The sequence below is a fragment of the Lepus europaeus genome, chromosome 10 (assembly GCF_033115175.1).
Source record: "Lepus europaeus isolate LE1 chromosome 10, mLepTim1.pri, whole genome shotgun sequence".
Taxonomy (NCBI): Eukaryota; Metazoa; Chordata; class Mammalia; order Lagomorpha; family Leporidae; genus Lepus; species Lepus europaeus.
In genome coordinates, this window is record NC_084836.1 from 98,414,922 (window position 1) to 98,437,262 (window position 22,341).

Sequence of the window (22,341 nt, forward strand, 5' to 3'; positions counted from 1 at the left end):
GGTTGTTATGTCATTTAATTCCTACATATTGTGAGTTAATTTTCCACTTTTTTATTTTTGCTTTGGTTCCACTATTATTGGGGAGGATTTTTTATATGACTTCAACCTTATACATTGTAATAGGATTTATTTTGTGGTCTAACATACATTCTGTCCTAGAGAATGCATTACCATTAGACCCTTTAATATATTGATTGTAGTGATTTTAAATTCCCTGATCATCTCCCAATCTCCCAACACCTGTGCTGTATCTCTGTCTTCCTCATGATGGCTGTTGTTTCTTTCTCTCTCTCTCTTTTTTTTTTTTTAAAAGATTTATTTGTTTGAAAGTCAGAGTTACACAGAGAGAGGAGAGGCAGAGAGAGAGAGAGAAAGGTTTTCCATCCACTGGTTCACTCCCCAGTTGGCTGCAATGGCCGAAGCTGCGCCAATCCGAAGCCAGGAGCTAGGAGCTTCTTCCCGGTCTCCCACGCAGGTGCAGGGGCCCAAGGACTTGGGCCATCTCCTGCTGCTTTCTCGGTCCATAGCAGAGAGCTGGATCGGGAGTGGAGCAGCCGCGTCTTGAACCGGTACCCATATGGGATGCCTGCACTTCAGGCCAGGGTGTTAACCCGCTGTGCCAGAGCGCCAGCCCCTGCTGTGTTTCTTTAGTCTGTGTTTTCTCCTTGCTGTTTTGCATGTGCGATAGGCTGAGTAATAGAGGTTGGGATGGGGAGATTTTCCTGGACTTCCAGGTGCACCCTAATGCAGCCACATATCTCCTGATAGGAGGGAGCCCTGGCTGTGAAGGCAGGGGCCACAGGCCAATGGGAGAAGCAAGGGGAGGATCCTCTCCTGGAGCCTTGTGTGGATCTGCCACAGCAGCCCCGGGCAGCCAGCACAGATGTCTTGTAGACGCCTGTTGGAAGTTGCCCGTGTGGTGTAGGAAAACAAATCAAATTTAGAGAGAGGATGGGGGATGGGGGTGGGGCCGCACTGTCTCCTGGCAGCTCTAGGCAGCTCTAGGCATGGGGCAGGCGGGACTTCCCTCTCCTTTAGCGGGCTGGTTCTCTCCTCCCCTCTTGGTTCTGGGGTACGCTGTACCGCCCCTCAGAGTCAGTGCCTGGTAGCTGCAACTATGTGATGCTGGGGCCTCACCGCTGCGGGACTGAGCAGGGGAGCGTTTGCACTTGCATGTGGGCTCGGCCACAGTGAGGAGCCGGGGGGGGGGGGGGGGGGGGGGGCAGCCCAGGACGGAGCTCTGTCCTGAGCTCTGCTTTTAGTCTGAGAAAATGTGAACTAAGATGGAGGCCAGAAGAGAGAACGGAGAGAACGTTCTTTTTCTTTAAAATTTATTATTTACTTACTTATTTGAAAGGCAGAGAAAGACAGGGAGATCTTCCCATGGGCTTGTTCGTTCCCCCACTGGGCAAAATGGCTGGGGCAGGGCGGGGCCAAGGCCAGGAGCCTGGCGCTCCATCCGGGTCTCCCACATGGGTGCCCATGTACTTGGGGCATCTGCTGCTGCCTCCCCAGATGCATTGGAAGGGAGCTGGAGGGGAAGCGGAGCAGCCAGGACTCCACCGGGACTCCAGTCGGTGCTCCAAGGATGGCCGCTCACCCGCCGTGCTGGAACACGGGGCCCGGCGGGAGCACGCCTCGTTTCCAATGAAATCTCTCTTTCCAGGGCCTCCATCTCAGAACTGCAGACCTCAGGAGGGTTTCTCTTCCTCCAGGTGGAACAGGAAGTCTGTGGGGAGGCAGGAGAGTGCAGAGTTCCTTCTGCCGGGCTGGGGCAATGTCTCAGCAACGCCCTTTGGACAAGCATCCCTCTGGGGACTGGGAACAAGGGGCAACAGAGCCTCACCGGGGCCCCTCCCTGCCAGAACCGCAGGAGAGCTTTCTGGGCTCCTCCCCAGGGGAACCTCGGTGGAAGGTTCCTGGAGGACAAACCTGCAAGAGAACGAGGGCCTCCCTGCCCTCCTAGGACCGCGTCCCCGCTCCTGGGCCTCATGCGTTGCCTGCCTGCACCTGGGCTGCAGCAGTCCACGGGGTGACCAGGGAACGCTCTGGGTTCTAGCAGATCTTGGGGACTGGATCCGTCTGCATACACCTGACTCCCCAGATTTGGGGCTGGCAGTTTATTCTGCAAGCTCAGTTCTCTGTTGGGCTCCAGAAAAGCCATAAGTTCCCTCTTGCTCAGCTTTTTCTTGCTATCAGGACGAGAGCAATGACCTCCGAGCTCCTTGCGTGTCGGAGTTGATACCAAAGTCCTCACTGCGGCCATTAGAACGTCAATGTACTACAGCTGGTAAGAAATACTAAGAGTCACAAAATCATAGGACTGTCATCTTGGAATCATAAAGCCTTCGGCAATAGAGTTTTACAGCTGAGGAAACATAAATTCTAAGAATGAAAATTCCTCATTGAACATCTCCATGGCCTCGCCACTGCTTATGGATGACACAGACATAAAACGCTTCGTGTGATCTGACCCGTTCCATCTCTCCAGCCTCATCTCTCACCACTGTCTCACCTCCCACTCAAGACCTACTCTCCTCCCCACTCCCTGCCAAGAGCAATTTCTGCCTCCCACCCAGGGTTCTGGCCCCGTCTGCAATCACTCGAGATTCCCTGATAGATCCTGAGTGTTGCCTGGAACACAGCAGACTGTCAGCAATTATCTGTTAATCTAATTAAAAATAAAATTATTGGACTGGGCACTTGGCACAGCAGCTAAGACATCATTTGGAGTGCCTGCATCCCATATCAGAGTGCCTGGTTCAAGTCCCAGCTGCTCCACTTCCAAGCCAGCTCCCCACTAATGCGCCCGAGAAAGCAGCAAAATATGCCCCAGGTGCTTGAGTTCTTGCCACCCATGTGGGAGACGCAGCTGGAGGCCTTGGCTCCTGGTTTCAGCTTGGCCCAGCCCCAGTTGTTTCAGCCTTCTGGGGAGTGAGCCCATGGACAAAAGGTCTCTTTCTCTGTGTGTAAGTCAACTTTTCAAATAAATAAATAAATCTTAAGAAAAAAAAAAAAAAAGGCTCTGTGCTCAGTTGGCCTTGGGTTCAAATCACCGGTCAGCTGGGTGGCCTTGATTAACCTTTCCTGCAACCATTTAAGTCTTAATTTCCCTCATCAGCAAACTGGTGATGAGAAAATGAGCCTCCTCCCGGGGCTGGGTGAACCATGCACCAATCCTAGCCAGGGGCTGAGAGTCTCCTGGCTGTGATGGTGCCCATTTGTTTGAATGCCTGTCTCTGTCACTTCTCTCGAGGGCAGGGGCAGATTCTGATGAATCTCTTTGCCCCCGGCACTCAGCATGGCTTATGTTAAACACTGGAGAAATGTGGAGTTATGAATGAAAAGAAAGAAACGAATCTTAGCATGCCATTCTCATCACTCGACTCGTAAAATCCGAGAATCTCATGTCACATTTATAACTGCAAAGTTGGAAGCAGCTTGGAGATCAGCGTCGTGAGGCTTCCAGTATTTTGGATGATCCCCCACAGTTAGTAGCATCCTTTATCGGGCCGCCTGGTGCAAAGACACACACGCGCACACACGCACGCACATGCACACGTCAAGACAGCTCTTGTCCAAGCTATGTGAGATAAACACAGATATGTCCTCTCCCCCTCTTCTCCCTCCCCTTCTGTCTTCTATGTTTTTCCGTTTGGAAAACTGCTCATTTCCATCAGCGAAGCTGAAAGCGCTGTGACCTTGGCTTTGAAGAGCACTTCCCGGTCCAACGGCTCAGCCAGACTCCTTCTGCAGCCCCTGCACCCTGCTCCCCGGTGCTTGCACGCCGCCGTGGGGGGAAGTTCCCCACAGAAAGTGAGAGGTTTCATTGTTGGATAGCAGCCATTGCTAGACAGTCCTTCCTTCTCTCAAGCTGACAGGAGCCTCCGTGACTTCCCCACCGGTCCCCGCCTCGCTCACAGGGCTCTCCGACAGGTCCCCTCGTCTCCCCGAGTGTCCCTCTGTCCTCGCCCAAGCACACACATGGAAACTCTCCCCACACAAAGCCTCTCTTGCAGGTGAAGGCATGGATCTTCACCCATCACTTCCCAGTCTCACATTCACCTGCTCTTCCAGGGCTGGGAGACCATGAGGCCGATCCCTGGGTAGCAGCCAAAGTCTTCAGCTCCTGGAGCAGAGAAGAGCATTGGGACTGCATGAGACGCCAAAAGAGGGTTCCCAAGCCCCCACCCCAACTCTCTCCTCTTCTTGTTTCCTTTCTTTGACTGCTTGAGTCTTTCCACTGAGATACCCATTGGGTTAACAATAGCATTTCAGGAATCAGAACCGGGCAGGGTGAGAGAGTATGTTGCTGTTTCACATCTTAGTCCGAATTTCCCTGGTCATCCTTTGGCTCCACCACCCTAAGAGCAGCCAGAGGTTGGAATTCTGATGGCCGCCCTCCACAGGGTCTCTTCAGGAGCAGGGAGGGAGGCCCAGCAGCCCTCACCCCGAGGTAACTGAGAATTCTCAGCGCTGGACAACATCCTTGGCTCGGGAGGTCCAAACACCTTCTTCACTCATTCCCTGGGCAAGTATTTGTTGATCAAATTGTGCTTGATGTTGAAGATAGCACGGAGGCCAAGCCAGCCCTCGCTGGAGGGTTCAGGGCAGGAGTGATAAGGACAAGGACCCAATGGCAGCAAGATGTGAAGGTGCTCAGTACGGTCGGGGGTGGAGGGGCTGGGAGCCAAGTCCCCTTAGCTCACTGGGTGCTGGGGCCCGGGGAGGCTTCGTGGAGGGTGCTTTGGAGCTGACACCTGCAGGACAAGGAGCCTGGGCCGAGTGCTAGCCTCCGGCTCTGGCTTTCCCCATCAAGGTTTTCTTCTCAATCCAGATGCTGCTCTATTTGGTTTCACTGCAGAGTTGAAGACTTCTCTAGGACCCGTGTCTGGGATGGGACTGTGCTCGTACGTCAGCCCACGGCTGGTATCTTGAGACATCCAGGTCCAGAATTCCACCATTTTGGCTTCCATTTGTTCAACTCTCAAAAGAAGAGAGAGGGAAAGGACGCTGAGGTAGCAATGTCAAGGCCATCTTCCTGGGGTTGCAGAGCCGCCCAGGCAGTGACGCAGGGACTGGGACACTGCAGAGGGGTCCTGTTCCTCTGTGGTTGTCCACCTCACCTCAAAGCAAAGGCCAAGGGCACGTGGCAGCACCTGTCATGGAATAAGCAATGCCCTTGTTCCAGGTGTTTCAAGGTAGCCATGGCAGAGCAGTGAATCAGACCTGCATCTCTCTGAGCATAGGCCCTGTGGGACTGCAGGGGTCAGGCCCCCAGCAGACACTGTGCTGAGGGAGGCCTGAGTCCAGCTGGGACCCCCAGAGTGCGGGAAAGGAACCATGCCTGCGAATATTCAGGACCGAAGGAGCCTTAGAGACCACCCGGCCCGCACCCTCGGAGACCCAGCTATACAGTGCAAGGCCCCGAGAGCTGGCCCAGGCTTACCCTGTAACCTGGAGGCAGAGCCAGACCTGCACCCCAGCCCCAGAACCTCCCTCTCTCCCTAGGTGTCTCCTCCCTTTTCAGAAGCCCCTCTTCTCCCCCGCCCCCCTCTTTTCCCCCCATTCCCCCCACCCCCCCACCCCACCCCACCCCGTCTACAACTTGCCAATGTCTAGCCCTCTCCCCAGGTACCTGACTGTCCACATTGCAGCAGCCTCTTGCCTCCTCCTGGCTGCCCCCTTGGCTTCCTCCTTTACCTTCCTTGAACCCATCCACCCCCACCCCATCCCCCAAGCCAACAGAGCCTAACTTTTCAGTCTGCAGATTGGAGCCAGTCCAACCTCGGGCTCAGCCCAAGGCATCGCACACTGATGGCAATCCCACGGCCTCACCTCACCCTGTGGGTTTGCCTGTGACTGCCTGCCCCCAACCCTGCCCCCACCACAGAGGGAGGCTCAGAGATGCCACGCTCCTTTCTGGAACATTCCCTTATGCTGACTCTTCTCTGGCATGCAGCTTCCCGGAGTGAAGGCCCCTGTCTTGCTCACTGCTCCCTTGCTCAGTGCCCTGCATGGTGCTTGGCACAAAATTGGCCCCCCATAAAGAGTTGTAGGAATGAGCGAACAGAGACCGAAACCAAGTCAGTTAGCAAACACGTGTTCAGAGGCTGTTCTGGGTCAGGAGCTGTGCTAAGCCCTGAAGACTCAAGCCTGGAACAAGTGGATGAGAGAGGGTCCTCGTCCCCAAGGTCGCCATCTGGGGAGACACACATCTTTGCGGAAGCCTTGAAGTGACGCGAGTGATTTTCCCGCTGAGACCAAGCCCCGTCTAGGAAGATGGAGTGAGAACGAAAGATCCAACTGCAAGGCATTGGGTGTCAGGGACCCTGGAAGTCCCTTTTTGGGGATGTGAGGGGCTCTCTGTCAGCCTGTGAGGCCAGGGTGGGAGCCCCCGGGATTTCAGCCCCAACAAGAGTGCAGGCGTACGAACTGGGTGAGAGCTGGGGCCCACTGGGGCTGGAGGCAGGAGGAGGACTGAGAGGAAGCAGAGCCTTGGCCAGCGGGCAGGGGCCCAGCCCAGGGAGCCCTGTCAGCACTCCTCACTCCACCCCGGGCCTCCAGTCGCCCCACTTCTCCTCACGCCTTCCCACCTCACAAGCCAGGCCGACCACAGCTCCCCACCCTGCTGCAGCCATTTCCTCATTCCACGCAGACGCTGTAGATTCGAGAGCCTTTGAAAGCAAACCCACTTCCTCCAGGAAACCTTTTCTGCTTTCCCACTGGGAGTACTTCCTTCTTTCCCTTACCCCACAGCACATACCCTCCTTTTAGTTTAGTTAGCCAGTGACCCATCCATTCTTCCATCCACGAATTCATCCACCCATCTATGGACCCAAACCTCTACCCATGGATCCATCCATCCATCAGTGGAGCTATTCACTCATCCATTCTTCCATCCATGGATCCATCTATCCATCTATAGACCCAACATCTATCCATGGATCCATCTACCCATCTGGGAATCCAACATCTATCCATGGACTGATCCATCCATCTAACAGATAGATGTGAACCAAACCGTCCCACTGACTCCTTAACTGTATTCCTGATACTTATTCACAGTAGTGAACAAGCACATAACCCCTGTCCTCCAGAGTCTACAACCCAATAGGAGAAACAGCATTGGACAAATAATTGCAAATCAAATTACACCTGTGCTAAGTGCTATGCAAGAGAAGTACTGGAACCCTTGGGGGAGTCAGGGTAGGATTTCCTGAGAAAGGTACGCTCCATCCAAGACCTGGCTGTCCAACATGGTAGCCAGTAGTCAAAATGTGGCACCAGATAATTGAATACTTTATATAACTTTACCTAATTTAGATTTAAAAACTAAGCGTGACATTTTGTTGCTGAAACAGGACTTTATTGTTTTGGTGGTGTAACCAGGAGTATTGGGCAAGAGAGGGAACAAAGGCAGAGGATCTGAAACTGTTTGCTGGCTGAAGCCTGTGTCTCGGAGGATGTCACAGGCGCCTTCTCTTCCCCAACACTGTACTGGGAGGCGCAGAGCTCAGCGGGAGTCAGATTTTCCCATGAAGACGCCTGTTGCTGAGCAGGAAACACCCTCCCGTGCTCTGGCTTCTACATCCTGGATGCTCCCCTACCCTCTCTGTAGAACCCTGGCAAACTGCACCTCAGGGAGGGAACCAAACCTCCCCACTGTCTCCTTCACTTGTCCCTGGTAAAGAAAGCTTTCCTGGCCGGCGCTGAGGCTCACTTGGCTAATCCCCGCGTTCTAGTCCCGGTTGGGGCGCCGGATTCTGTCCCAGTTGCTCCTCTTCCAGGCCAGCTCTCTGCCGTGGCCCAGGAGTGCAGTGGAGGATGGCCCAAGTGCTTGGGCCCTGCACCTGCATGGGAGACCAGGAGGAAGCACCTGGCTCCCGGCTTTGGATCGGCGCAGCGCTGGCCATAGCGGCCATTGGAGGGTGAACCAACGGAAGAAAGACCTTTCTCTCTGTCTCTCTCTCACTGTCTAACTCTGCCTGGCAAAAAAAAAAAAAAAAAAAAAAGCTTTCCTCCTGGGAAAGCCCATGGCTGCTGATCTGGTGATGCCCCCTGGGCAAACAGAACCCGCGCCTTCTAACAGTAGCACTGCACTTTACTTTGCAGAGAACTCAAGGTATTAAAAAAAAAAAAAAAGGCGTGTAAAGTATCACAATATTTTATAATGTTTCACATGTTGAAATGATGCAACTTTGGATATTGGATTAAATAAATTATATTAGTCCAAATGAATTTCACCTAATCCTTTTAAATTTTTTAAACTATTTTATTTGAGATAATAGTTTTTAAAGATTTATTTATTTATTTATTTGAAAGGCAGAGTTGCAGAGAGACACAGAGAGAGACAGTGAGGTCTTCCATTGGCTGTTTCACTCTGAAATGGCCGCAAAGGCCGGTGTGGTGCCAGACAGAAGCCAGGAACCAGGAGCTCTCTGGGGCCAAGCCTTGTTGAAAGTCCAGTCCTAACTAGTCTGCTATAAAATGTCAGTTTCACCTCCAATTTAGTGCCTACGTCCCCCCTCGCCTCCGCCGAGCCCTGCCCTAGATCCTACAAGCACGTGAGCTGTTCTTTGAATCGGGCTCCTCTGCCCCTGCTGTATTTGGGCCCGGGAAGAGAGGGAGGAGAAGTGAGCCTTTCTCACCCAACAGCGCTCTGCCCTCTGTGGTGGGATCTAGAAGCTGGCGGTCTCCTGGGCAGAGGTGCGGTCCCCAAGAGGCACGGCATGTGCATGTGCACGTGTGTGTCGCGGGGACGCTCCCTGCACAGTCTCCCTCACGCACAAGTGCACCCTGCTCCCCGACTCCCAGCCTGCAGTTCGTGTTGCATTCCTCCTGCGGGCGGCCAGCGCTCCCAGTGGACTGCAGGCAGAACCCAGTAAGCCCCGCCACCCGCCTCCAGAGGGGACTCTCCAAGGCCCCTGGCCCCGGCTCCTCTGCGTGGAGGAAGTCCCGGCTGCTCCCCTGCCACCTGGTCTCTCTGTCAGATCTGTCTTTTCAGTTCCCTTTCCCTCTGCTCACAGGGGCACACGAGTGGATCATCAAGCCCACAGTTGTCTCGGGAGACAGGCCGTCGTATCTCCAGGAGTGACCCGGTCGTTATGACTCACCAAGCCGGGCGGCCATGGGGTAGAGAGGAAGGGGAGGTTCCACAAGATGCCCACCCCAGGCCGACAGCTTCTCCTGGCTGCTGCTGTGGTATGGACCGGGCGCTGCAGTGGCCAGGAGAGCAGGCCAGACTGCTGCCTCCTGATCAGTCCTCAGGACTTCCCCGGCCCCAAAGGCCCGATCATCGCTACCAAGCACCCACGATGCTCCTGGCACCGTGCTGGCTGCAAGATGCAGCATCTCCCTGGCAAATCCCCTTTCTGGGCAGAGACAGATCAATGCAAGCAAGCCGCTGGGTCAGGGCCAACCGTGGGAGGCCGCAGAGAGTACAGTGAGGGGATGGCGGGAGGCTTGGGGAGGCCAGGGGAACAGGTGGCTGTTCAGTTACAAATTCCTTTTCCCCCCACTGGGAGCTCAGTGGATGACTCTGGGCCTCCTGAAATGGCGAGGCAGGGGGGCTTCCAAGGGCGTGCCCTTTCTTCTTCGCATGGGGGCATACTCGTCCAGTCCTGATCCAGCCTATAGCGGCAGAAGCCATCCTGAGCCTGGAACAGATCCACTTCTCAGTGATACTGTTTGATGTGGAGGAGCCTCCAGGACCCAGGACTCCCAAGGCCAGCATATCAGAAGCCAGCTCCAGGGCCTGAAGCTTGAGGCAGAGCCCTGGCCCTTGCCGGCCCAGCACAAGTGCATCTGAGAACCAGTGCCCAACCAGAGGAGGCAGCAGAAGCCGCCCTACCCAGGGGTTTGGGGTTTGGAAGAGGCCTTGGCCACAGTGACCACTTCTCTCGTGGTAGCTCAAACCTTGCTCCACACCTGGGGGTGGGTGGGCAGTGGAATATATAAGGCAGACCCAGCCTTCAGGACACCTAGGCTTGTGCAGAGCCTTGTCCAAGGGTTGTGGTCGGGCTGGACCAGGGACGCTGTGAGCCTCTCGCCATGCTTGCCCCACCTGGGCAGGCACTGGGCCCCCTCCTGTCTGCCCTGCTGCTGGGACTCACAGGTGAGTCCTGAGCCCTGCCCCTGGGGACTTGAGGGAGACCCAATCCCCACACCTGGATCCCCGGAAGAACGCAGCCTCGGGGCTCTGGCCGAGCCATTTTCTTGCCTGCCAGGTGTCGTTTCTCTTCCTTGATGAGGACCTTGTGGGAGAAGGGAGACGATGGAGTTGGGGGTGAGAGCAGGAAGATGCGACACATGGGTCAGGGCCGTGGGGAAGCCCGGGTGAAAGAGGAGCCAACCTCCCAGCCAGTGTCCCTGCTGTCAGCTCTGGTCTGGGTCAGAGGGTGTGGGGGGCAGACAGACAGGGGGGAGAGAGAAGTCCCCTGACCAATCCAGTAAGCCCCCAGCAGCCACTGACAGGCTGCGTGACCTGGAGCAGCTCGCTAACCCTCTCTGAGTCTCTGTCTCCTCTTCAGAAAGTGGGGGTGATCATGCCAGACTCCCTCAGCTGGGGTGTGGGTGAAGATGAGCACGCACCCCCAGAGCGTCTTACAAATGGCAGGGTGCTGTGTGCAGCAAGAGGAGAAGCCCCCACGGCCTCCTGTCCCTGTGTTGTCCCTCCTGGCCTGTCTGTCTGTCCCCCACATCCACCACGTGAGCAGATGCACACTCATCTCTGTGCCCCCAGCACCCCACTCCTGGCCTGGTGCGGAGTAGGGGCCCGGGGACGCCCTGAGGACCTGGACAGCTGTCCTTGGCTGCTGTGCTCAGAAACAGTGCTGGTGCGTCCCAGGATCAGGGCGGAAACTCCTTTGCCTCAGTCCTGGGTGAAGCTGCCAGGGGGGGGGAGAGCTGCCCACCCCTGGGGGAGAACAAGCAGGGGACCCAACCCCATGGTGACGGGGGAGTCCCCTGAGGGTGGCTGCCAGGTGGCTTGGCACCCTCAATTTACATGCGAAAGGAGAATCTTGACCCTAGCCATCCAGCATGGTCCTCCCCCAGTGCTTCCCATCTCAAAAACACAGGCTCACAGCCACCTGATGCTGGGGGTTGGGGGGATGGGGGGTGCTCATCCGGGATTCACTCTGCCCCCACCCACTCAGGATTCCGTCAGGCTGGCGGGCTCCATCTCCCACACGCATTCCCAGTCCCTTCGTTCCTCACCCCCCCAGTCCAGGCCACCATCACATCCCCGTGTGACCCCTTGCTGGGCTCCCTGTGCCGGTCCCCACCATGGCTGCACGCCGCTGCCCTGCTCATCTCTAGAAAGGGGGAAGGAGCCAGCTCGCCCTCTGCTGGAGGGCCTCGGTCCCCAAGCCTGGCTGCCTCTGTCGCTGATGGCTGATGGCCCACACAGCGCTGGGTGCCTGCTGTCCCCAGGCTCTGCGGGGCTCCCGTTCACCCCTCACTTTCAGCTCCACCCTTGGGGAACCAGCCCCCCGCTGTTCTCTGTCTGCATCCCAGTTGTATTTGCTTGTGCCCTGGCCACGTCTGTCTCCGTGTGCAGACCCAGGACCTGCCCCGCTGCGCAGCCCGCCCCCCCCCCCCCCCATCATCGAGCTCCGCTCCGTGGGTGCGGTCACAGACCTTCTGTTTTGCAGCTGGGAAGTTCTTCATCACCCTCACGGGCCCTTCCTCGAGGACAACCCCTGGAGCTCCTGTGTCTTTCAACTGCACTGCCGGCCCCTTTGGCTCCCAAGATGTCAACGTCACCTGGCTGAAGGACAGCGACGAGCACCCAGCCTCGGCGCAGCACCTGCTGCCTTACAACGGAGGCAATTACTTGGTCAGCAGCAAGGCCTGGGTGACGCTGGCCCGCCAGGACGTGTGGTCCACGATCGCCTGTGAAATCACACACAGCGTCCTGCCCAAGCCCCTGAGGGCGGCCCTGAACCTCTCGCAGGTGCTCCAAGGTGAGTGGGGCAGGGGCTGGCCCCGGCGGCATGGACTTGCAGGGATTCCCCCGACACAGCCCTATCTCACAAATGGGGGCCCAGAATCCTCCATCCTGTTCCCGAGGCCAGTGCCGTGGTGCCGCCCATCGCACCAGCGTCCCACGGCAGAGCTCCGGTTTGAGTCCTGGCTGCTCTGCTTCCCCAACAACTCCCTGCTGACACACCTGGGGAAGCAGCCAACAATGCCCCACGAATTTAGGCCCCTGCCATCCACGTGGGAGACCCAGATGGAGTTCCTGGCTCCTGGTTTCAGCCTGGCCCTGTCCTGGCCATTGCAGCCATTCGCAGAGTGAACCAGCAGATGGAAGATCCTCCTTTCAAACTAATTAATTAATCTTCAAAAAAAAAAAAAAAGGAGAGAAAACACTGATTGCAGAGGACAGCTATCTGGGCTCTAACATTCCTACCTGAGTCACTGTAGGCCGTGTGGGTTTGCTTGTGTTCTTTCACTCTTTTGAGCCTGTTTCCTGGTGAAATGAGAATGATACTAAGCCCTTCTCCGTCCAACGCCTCTGAAGAGCAGGTGTTCCCCTCATCAAACCCTCAGAGAGCGCCGGGCATAGGAGAACCGGCCACACGTGTTTCATTGTCGTGTTCTCCACTGGTGCGGCCTCGCCCTCACAACCTCTTCGTTTGAATGTTATTTTTGACTGATTTAAATGTTTATCATTCATTCAATTAATATGGAGCACCCACGGTGTGCCAGGTACTGTCCACGTTGCTAGGGAGGCTGGGATGAACAAAATGAAGCCCTTGTCCTCAAGGGGACTTTTAGTTACCCTGAAAATTCGATTGTACGATAGGAATTATTTCAAACACAACAGAAAACAATACGCCAGCTACCCCTGAGCCCCTGCCTGTGTCTAATGGACTTGAACATTTAACCCTATTTGCCTTACACTGAGCGAGCCATCCTGAGGCTGGTCCCCAGGAGGGGGCACAGGGGTGGGCAGGCAGGGGTTAAACCCCACCACACCCTAATTTCTGTCTCCCCATCCAGTCATCCCCACCCTGAAGATCACCACCAAGCCGCCTGCGACTCAGGTCCGCGAGCGTCAGAGAGTGAACCTCACCTGCCACGCCAGCCACTTCTACCCCTCCCCCCTGTCCCTCACCTGGATGGAGAACAGGCACACCGTCCTGACCGTGGAGTGGCCCCCGGTCACAAGAAACGCAGACGGGACATACTCTCTGAAGCACACGTGGCAGGCAGAGGCCACGCTGGAAGGGAGTGAGTTTGCCTGCTGGGTGGTCCAGGATGATCAGCCTCCTGTCCAGGCCAACGTCACCCTGCGAGCACAGGCACCTGAGCCCAAGAAAGGTGGGTGCAGCTCTGGCCCGGCTCCCCCGGGGCAGCGTGGCCAGGAAGGGGCGGGGACTCGGGCTAGGAGTGCGTGACGGTGATGGGCGCAAGGGTGCAGAAAACCCTCACACATTCACCCCAAATCCACTCTTCCCCAACCTCATACCTAGAAGGAGGGGTGTGACGCCCCCTCCCCAATCCCATGCACCTGCCTCAGCGCCTGGGTGCAAATTAAAGACAGCTGGGCGCTCAGACTCCTTTTAGGAAGGACCCGCGGAAGCTTTTGAAAGTGAACTGTGCAGAGCAGAATTTCCGACTTACACGGGAAAGAGCGTGGATGGCGAGTCCTCCCCCTCCTTCCCTCGCCCCAGCCCCAGCCTCTTTCTCCTCCAAGTCCTGGTCCATCTCTCTCGCGCGCATCCTTAGATCCTTTTGCCCACCAGGGGGCGCTGCCGGCCGCAGTCCGGGCCAAAGGGCCCGCTCTCCTGAGGTCCTGCTAGGCGGAGCGTGGGAGAACGAGATGCTGGGGGCAGGGGGCGGGGACTACGATTGGCCCCGCCCAGGTGAGCGGCCGCTCGGCCGGAGCGCGGGAAGTGGGACGGGGCGCAGCCCAGGAGGCGGGGATGTGAGGTGCCCTAGGCGCGGCCGCGGGGCTTCCACCGGCCTCTGCCTCTCCGCCGTGAGGAGCCGGGAGCTGGTCGGGCTGCGTCCGCGCCGAGCCCCGCCCTCTCTCCTCCGCCCCGCACAGAGCGCCGCGGGCGTGGGCCCCTGCCCGCCGGCCCGGAGCCGCGCCCCCAGGGCCCGGTGCGTGGTACAAACGCCCGGGCGGCTCTGCCTCCGCAGCCGGCCCCGGTGCCTCGGATCCGGTTCGGCCCACGCCCACTGAGCGCTTACTTCGGCGCCCGCGGGACGGCCGGGCAGCCCCTCCGAAGGCCCGGGGAGCGGAATGCAAGCCCTGGCCCCCGCCTGCCCCGCGTTTTTCTCTTCTCTCCTGCCTGGGGATGCGAACCCGAGGGTTCTCTGAAGCGTCTCCTCAGATCCTGGTCTTAAATAATTTTTTTTTCAGGATTCATTTTTTCATTTGAAAAGCAGAGTTACCAGTTAATGTCGAGAATTGAATCATTCCCATCTTAGAGATGAGAAAGCCGGGGCTTAGAGTTGAGTGGCTCAGACTCACCCAGAGGAAGGGTTGGGGTGCAGACTTGGACAGGCGACCCCAAAGCCCGTGCCCCTCACCTCTGCCTGGCTGCTCTCACCCCCTCACCACTCACCCACGCCTTGGTCTGGGAGCCTGAGGGCAGGTCCTGGGGCCAGACTGCCTGGCTCAGTACCTCGGCTCTGCCCTGCCAGCTAGCCGAAGGCCTTGAGCAAGTTACCAAGTCTGACTGGGCCTCCGTTTGCCTGTCTGTGGAATGGGCTGGCAACAGCTCCCAGGCCCCAGGCTTTGTGGGAGCTCCCAGTGAGCTGGGAAGAGCCCCGTGGCAGGGTGGGCGTGATGGGCGCGCTCCCTGTCTGGCCTGACCTCGGTTCCTATGAGAGCTCAGCCCTTGAGCCTCAGGCGGGAGGAAGCGGGGGCTGCTCGTGCAGTAGCCGGGGCTGGCTCCCAGCCGCCTTGGGCCCGGCTGCGCCCTCTCTCACCGGCATCTCTCCTCACAGGCAGGATGGCCCACTCCGTCAACCTGGAAGGCCCGCGTCAGCGCTCCGAGCCGGGCACCAACATCCAGCTGACCTACAGCTCCTCCGGGGTCCACACGCAGCACGTGACGGTCACCTGGTTTAAGAACAGCAGCAAGCTCCCCAGGACGCAGACCAGCGTGCAGCCCTGCGGGGACACCTACAACGTGACCAGCAGCGTGCTCGTGCCGCTCCGGGCGGACGACCTGTTCTCCTTCGTCGTCTGCCACGTCAAGCACGGGCCCACGGTGGTCTTCGAGCAGTCTGTCCACCTGAGCCAGTACCTCCGGGGTAAGGCCTTTCTCTCTGCTGCGCCGCCTGAGTGCCAAGCCGGGCCGTGGCCACGGCTGAGCCTTGGTTTCTTCGCTGAAGAAAGCATAGTCCTCTCTTAGCTGACACAGTGATTCAGTGGAGCAGCACCTGCAGGGTACTTAGCACAGTCACAGGATGCTTAACACCTGCGGAGTACTCAACACAGCACCTGCAGGGTACCTAGCACAGTGCCTTGCTCACACTCACCACTCAGACGGGGCAACTGTTACCAATCATTAGCCTTCACAGTGCCTCCCAGAGGGTACTCCTTGCATCTGCAAGGTGGAGAGAGAATATTTCTCCTGTGAGAATTCGGCTTTATTATTGTTTCACACGAAGAAGAGTGAAGGGCTTTGTGAGCTTCGAACTTCCAGGGCTCTGGTGTCTTTAGCTCTTTTGTTGTTCCTGGCATGGGCCTGATTCTTCGTCCGGTCTTTTGGTTGGTTTTCCATGCTTTGGCAGATCTGTAAATTCTGTGAGGTCAAAAGGTACCGAGCCCGGAGGGAACGGTAGCAACCATTCTATCGCTAAGGACCATTCTAAAGCCCAGAGAAGGCAAGTGAGGGGTCCAGACACGCACAGCAGCAAAATGCGTTCTTTAAATGCGTATCGGACTTTACAATTCGCACAATATTTTCTTCTTCACTTTCTCATCCACAAGATAGGGGAGGAGCGTGCTGTTATCATGGAAGGGAGCCGGTGCTGTCACCCGGAGGCATGCCGGTGGTAAATCCTGAAGCAGCCGAGTGCGCCCTCAGTCACGCATGGACACACGGTCCTGTGGGGTAACGTCCAGTGCATGCAGCTGCTGGTCTGGTCCGTGGTGTATGGAAGTAAAGGCTGCCAAGGTGGTTGCGCTGCCGCGGGGCAGGGTCTCCGCTCCACTGCCTGCACCTGCTGCGGGCTCACTTCCAAGCTGCTTTTGTTCTCTCAGCCTCAGTATCTTTGGCTTACAATAGAAAATGGATAGTTCAGGGAGTCCTCCTTATCCGAGTCATTACTGTTCGTATTTGAAAAGCAGAGACAGAGGGAGATCGTCCATCCTCTGGTTCACTCCCCCAATGCCTGTAGTAGCCAAGGTTGGGCCAGGCTGAGGCCAGGAGCCTGGCACTCCATCCGGGTCCCCCACAGCAGTGGCAGAGACTCAAGCACTTGAGCCATCACCTGCTGCCTCCCAGGTGTGCATTAGCAGGAAGCTGGTGTCAGAGCAGAGCTCTCTGGTGTGGAGTTGGGTGTCTTAGCCGAGGCCAGAAGCCCATTCCTTGAGCATTTATTATGCAGTTCCCTAGAGTTAGGAGAGTTGTGTGGAGAAGTCATAGCAAATACAAGTATTGGCGAGCGAGGTGATTGCTTATAAAGTTAGCAGCTGCTCCATCCTCCCACCGACACTGCTGCTCTCTCGGGTTGTATCTCCCATCACACAAGTCTTTGGGGGTGGGGCGAGGGGGGTCTTTATTTTGGTTCCCCTGAAAGCAGAGCCTGAAGCCCAGACCCGGGGGCAGGAGGTTGGGAAGTGGTGCCCAGGGGGGTGTCCCCAAGGGTGCCTAAGGGACCGTGGACAATGGGGGCTTCACACGGTGGGGGGGGTAGGGGGACCCTCTGAGGCACGTGCAGACAGGCAATGCCTCAGGGCATCCCATAGTTGCAGAGAACCCTGAGGCAGATGGGGCAGGCAGGTGTGGCAGCTGGGGGTGGACTCCGTGTGCGGGTGGCCCCCCTCTGCCATGGCTGCCTTGTGGTCAGGGGGGGCATGGGAGGGGAATTGGAGCCCAGACGCCTTCTGCAGAAGGCTGGTCACCAGATCGTCCCGTGCGAACAGGACCCACTTCCGCTGCAAGGGGAAATCGGAGGTCTAGCCACACTTGTTCTGTGAACTTGGTGGGAATGAACTGCGGAGGCCTCAGACGAAACCTCTGCGCAGCTGGGGTGGAAGCAGAGGGGTGGGCGTTTGGTGCAGGGGTGGAGACGCTGCTTACAACGCCCGCATGCTGTGTCCGAGTGCCTGGACTTGAGTGCCGGCTTCTGATCCAGCTTCCTGCTGGTGCACACCCCGGGAGCAGCTGATGATTCAGATACTGGGGCCCCTGCCACTCACACAGGAGACCCTGAGTTCCAGGCTTCTGCCTTCAGCCCGGCCCAGCCTTGGCTATGGCGGGCATTTGGAGAGTGAACCAGCAGCTGGAACTTCTCTGTCTCTCTGCCTTCCAGATAAATAAAACTAAAAGCTATTTTTAAAAAATAGAAGAAGAAAGGAAAGAAAATCCATGATAATGACGCTATGGGCACTTTACAGAAGGAACACGGATTAAAAGGGGCCTCTGTGAAAATCGACAAAAGATTTGAAAATTTTCAAATAATTTTCCCAAATTACCTACTGATGGTTGTGCTGTGAATGTGCAACTGGAGATGAAGGATTTGTTGGAACCATAGCCTAAGTTTGGGGGAGAAAATTCTATCAGGTTCCTTCCACTCCCAACACTTGTTCCTTTTGTTTGATTCATGGCTGCGATTAAATCCTATATCAAATTAAAAATCCACGTGAAATAAAATTATTTTTATTATTTACATGTGTTTCAAGGCGAGATTTCAAGCAATTCTGCCTTGATTGTTTCTATGAAATTGGGACCTGACTTTGTATAGGTTCCTGCAAAGGGTTGCTGTTTGCTTTTCCCATACCAAGTGATTTCCTGTGTTTACCTCACTCGGTTTTGTGAAGAGTAAATAAGAAATACACGCATGGTGCCTCAAATACTGCCATGGTGTGCATGGACACAATTGTCCCCCGCTGCGTCCAGGCCTCTGTCCTCCTAACACTGAGTTGGACACTGTGCAACTGAGAGCTAGAATAGGCCGCCTGAGCCCCGTGGCACCTGCCCCGTGGCAGCTCGCCCCAGCTCCTCCCCATGGGCTCCACCCCAGCTGTCAGGCCTTCACCATCCTGGGCCTCCTGTCTCAGGTCTTACTTTGCTCAGGGGGAATCCCTGTGCTGTTCTGCAGGGAGAGACGCAGCGCCCAGAGTGAGCTCTGGGGACCTTGTCTTGTCTTAGCTGTCCAACCCATTAGCAAATCACTGACAGAATTTTACAGGTCTGAGAGGGCAGTGAGTGAAGAAAGGGAATTTTGAGATCAGATACCTTTAATTCTTTCAGATTGCACTACATAAGGACCATTCTTTCTACCCCAGACCAGGACCTGGAATCTGTCTGAACTGTACCCGTGAGAGCTCCTCTGACCTTAGAGAATTTCCTCATTGCAGTCTTGAAAACAGAGCACAGATGACTTGTGCAAAGTCTTGCAGCTGACCGTGGTGTCGGTGCCGGGACCAGAAGCCAGGTCTCCCAGCCCTTGTTGAAGCTGCGCCACGCTGGGCGTTTATAGGAATCCACTGAACTAGGTCAGGGTCCTTCCAGTGTTCCTCATTGTGAGCATTTTCTGTTGCACAGCTGGAAAATCTGGTTAAAGGAGAAAAATCTCAGGGTCATTAGGCTAGAGTTGCCGGTGCTCAGAATCAAGTGTTTACTGCTGTATCATTTGGGTGTCAGAAGAGCACAGAGCCAAGAACACTGCCTCCAGTGCAATCCCAGCTTTGCCGCGTGTGACCTCGGCAAGTGCCTCACCCTCTCCACACTCAAGGCCTTCCTGTGTAAAGTCTTAGGTCTCAGAGCAGAGCCTAAGAATCTTCAGGCCAGCGCCGTGGCTCACTAGGCTAATCCTCCGCCTGTGGCGTCGGCACACCGGGTTCTGTCCCAGTTGCCCCTCTTCCAGGCCAGCTCTCTGCTATGGCCCAGGAGTGCAGTGGAGGATGGCCAAGTCCTTGCACCCTGCACCTGCATGGGAAACCAGGAGAAGCACCTGGCTCCTGGCTTCGGATCAGTGCGGTGCGCCTGCCGCAGCGGCCATTGGAAGGTGAACCAACAGCAAAGGAAGACCTTTCTGTCTCTCTCTCTCTCTCTGTCCACTCTGCCTGTCAAGAAAAAAAAAAAAAAAAAAGAATCTTCAGATCTCAGCACAATCCAGGCATAAGGGATTTGACCAATTTGTAGCCAATGAAGTGGAATCCACACCTTATCTTTTCCTCTTCCATGGGCAAAGTGGGAAAAGGAAGGATGAGGCTGGCATCCATCCATCCATCCCATTCGTTCTTCCCTGCACCCACCCAGCCCCTCGAGCGTGCCTTCATTCATGCACTCACAGCCTCGCCCAGTCCCAGTCTCCTGCAGGCGTCTGTCCCCCAGGGCGGCTCTGGGTTAGGCCTCGAGCAGATGGCCCTGTCCCCCCACGACGGACTTCCCACGGTCACTTTCTGCTTTCTCTGGGCTTTGTCAGTTTCCCCTGCAGTGACAGTGTCCCAGTCTTCAGCTTCCTCTGGCTTGGTGGCCATCATCTGCCATGTGCAGAGATTCTATCCACAAAACGTGTATCTCACCTGGGTGGAGGACTGCCACGCGCCAAAGGGAACCGAGCAGCCCCTGTCCAAGAGGAACGGAGACGGCTCCTACAGCCTGAAGAGCTTGCATCTGCTGAACGCGTCGCTGCAGAGGACTGAGCGGGTGGTTACCTGCAGGGTGCAGCACGAGGACCAGCCTCCCGTCCAGGCCAGCCTCATCCTGTCCATGACAGCACACACCCTCGGGAGCCCAGGTGAGGACCCCTCGGCGGGGATCTCCTGAGTGGGTTCCCGGGACACTGGGAGGAGGGGAAACATGGCATCGTCAAAGTCTTGTTCAGCTTAAGAGCCTGCAGTTCCTTGGGTAGCCAGAACGGTTTCTGGCCAGCGGCTTCCCTTGAGGGGTGGTGGCCCTCTTGGAAGATTCTGCGGAGAGAGCCGTCTCTGAGCTCGGCCTCTGGGCAATGGCCCTGGGAGCTCAGCTGGGTGCCCTCCCCTGCAAGGGCCATCAGCGTGGCTGCCTTTTTGAAATGGTTGGTGAATTCTGTGGAGGCAGCCTCGCCTGTGCGTTGATCCTTAGGACTCGCCTAAGCAACCTTACGCATTGCAGGGTTGGGGTTGCGGGGAGAATCAGGTGAGGATAGAGAAGTTCTTCTGGCTAACTCAGGCTCTGAATTCCCTGTGCCCGGTTGTGCACCTGGAGAGAGGGTGTGAAGGAGGCTCCTAACTCACTGTGTCCTTGTGAGGATTACGTGAATTAATATACACACTTCATTACATTATAAATATATGTGTGTAGTCCACACGTATGTCTGTGTGAATGCCAGCTATTGTTACAAGTGTTTGAATTCAAGTAAAGCTATTTTTTAGTTTCCAGTAATTACAGCTGCGTGAACTTAGACAACTGAGTTGATTATCGTCTCACGGCTTCAATTTATTCATCTATAAAGTGGTGCTAAGCGAGCTTGCATTAAGCCAACCACAAGAGCATGGGCTTGGATTCTGATGGAACTGGATGGAACTTGGGGACTCGGGGACTTCCGACCTCAGGGCATTGAAGCACACTCACTCGCTCTTTCTGTCCCCTGGCATCTTAGGTCTGGAAATCCCTGCCATTATCTTTGTGGCCTTACTCCTGGGCCTCAAGGTTCTGCTGGTGTTGAGTTTCACAGTCACCTACATCTGCAGGTGGTGGCACCTGTGACAGGTGAGGTCAAGGTGGGCACTAGTCCTTAGGGAAGGAGATCAGGGCCGTGTTTGTGGCCTGGCAAGGGGAGTCCAGGGCAAGCACACGAAGTCACCCAGTGTCCCCAGGGATGATCCAGCCACAAGAGAAGATTGTGAACACTCTTGCTTCCTCCAGATTCTTTTGGAATTCTCAGAACCTCCAACTTTATGCACTGGGCAGAGCCCTGGGGTAGGAGATTTCCAAGCCCAAGTCCTTGGGATCTCCTGTAAGTGGAGATCCAAGGTGTGGGGATGGGATAAGGGTCAAAACCTCGACTCCAGACTCTCTGTATGCTGTTATGCATTTCAGTTTTCATGTGGTGTATCTTTGGAGTGAATAAGGAAAATATTGCTAAAATCAACTAATAGAACCCATGTGAGGGGCATGCAGGTTTGGACTGGTGGCAAAGATGTGTGTGGGTATCAGAGTTCAGAACGCAGACAGTGGGGCATGGGGGCGTCGCTTCCAATGTGCACCATGAACTTGGCCTAAGCAGAGTAGCAGGTGTGCAGTAAGGGCTCACTGTATACTCGTGGAATCAATACATGAGTGAATGAATGATTGGGTCATTCTTTCTCCTACAGTTCCTGTATGCCCTGTGATACATTGCCTGTTGCCCTCTCCAGCGGGTTCAATTGGAAAGAAGAAGCTGCAAGGACCCGTAGGTCACCAAGACCCCTGCCCATCTTTCTGCCATCCCAATGGACATGCTCCCTCCCCCACACACCCCTGCTCTTCCCTCCCTCAGAGCTCTGGAGCTGAGTTACAGAGGAGGCCATGGGCTGCCTTGCTCCCGCTGTGCTGAGTTTCAGTCCATTCTAAAGAGAAGCAGTCCGCTCAGGGATACAGGGCTCCATCCTGCCCTTGATCATGACCAGCCCTTAGTTTTCAGAGCACTTTTTTCCTTTTATCTGAGGCTTTTGTAATATGATTTTGTTTTAACATGTATTTATTTTGAAATCACTGAAATATTGAATAAGCAGTTTTCTACTCTGAAGTCTATAGTATGAAAAATACCCATGGACCCATCATTCTGCCTTTACAAAATATTAACTTTTGCCATTGTATCCTTTAGTTCCTTCTTAAAAACGTTGTCTTGAAGTCAGTCATTCCTAAGCATGATTTTACACTGTTATGACATACGGATAAACCCTTAAGGAATGGACAGCATTCCTTGGCATGTTTCAAATTTTACATGTTATACTGTACACAGCATTCTGGAACTTTATTATGCATGGGAGTTTGTGGAATTTATTCCTGTAGATGTGTGCAGCTCCAATTGATTAATTCCCCGCTGCTCTGTGGTCTTCCATGCAGGCATACAGCACCATTTATGGATTCTTGTCATGATGGAGAGTGAAGCTTCATTCAGTGTTTTTGCTGGGGCAGCTTTGCAACAGACATTCATATATTTGTTTCTTTGGGT

At 55.6% G+C, this 22,341-nt stretch overlaps 1 protein-coding gene across 1 annotated transcript in view; it reads left to right on the plus strand.

Annotated features, from left to right (window-relative positions):
- The window catches only part of LOC133768153 (uncharacterized), a 94,869-nt gene extending 73,230 nt beyond the window's left edge, over positions 1–21,639 (plus strand). The window contains exons 8-13 of the mRNA XM_062202528.1: positions 11,658–11,969; positions 13,012–13,332; positions 14,971–15,279; positions 19,627–19,941; positions 20,785–20,894; positions 21,500–21,639. Of these exons, the coding sequence (XP_062058512.1) occupies positions 11,658–11,969; positions 13,012–13,332; positions 14,971–15,279; positions 19,627–19,941; positions 20,785–20,891 (1,364 nt within the window). The 3' untranslated portion in view covers positions 20,892–20,894; positions 21,500–21,639. The remainder of the gene's footprint in view (positions 1–11,657; positions 11,970–13,011; positions 13,333–14,970; positions 15,280–19,626; positions 19,942–20,784; positions 20,895–21,499) is intronic.
- The last annotated feature ends 702 nt before the right edge of the window (positions 21,640–22,341 follow it).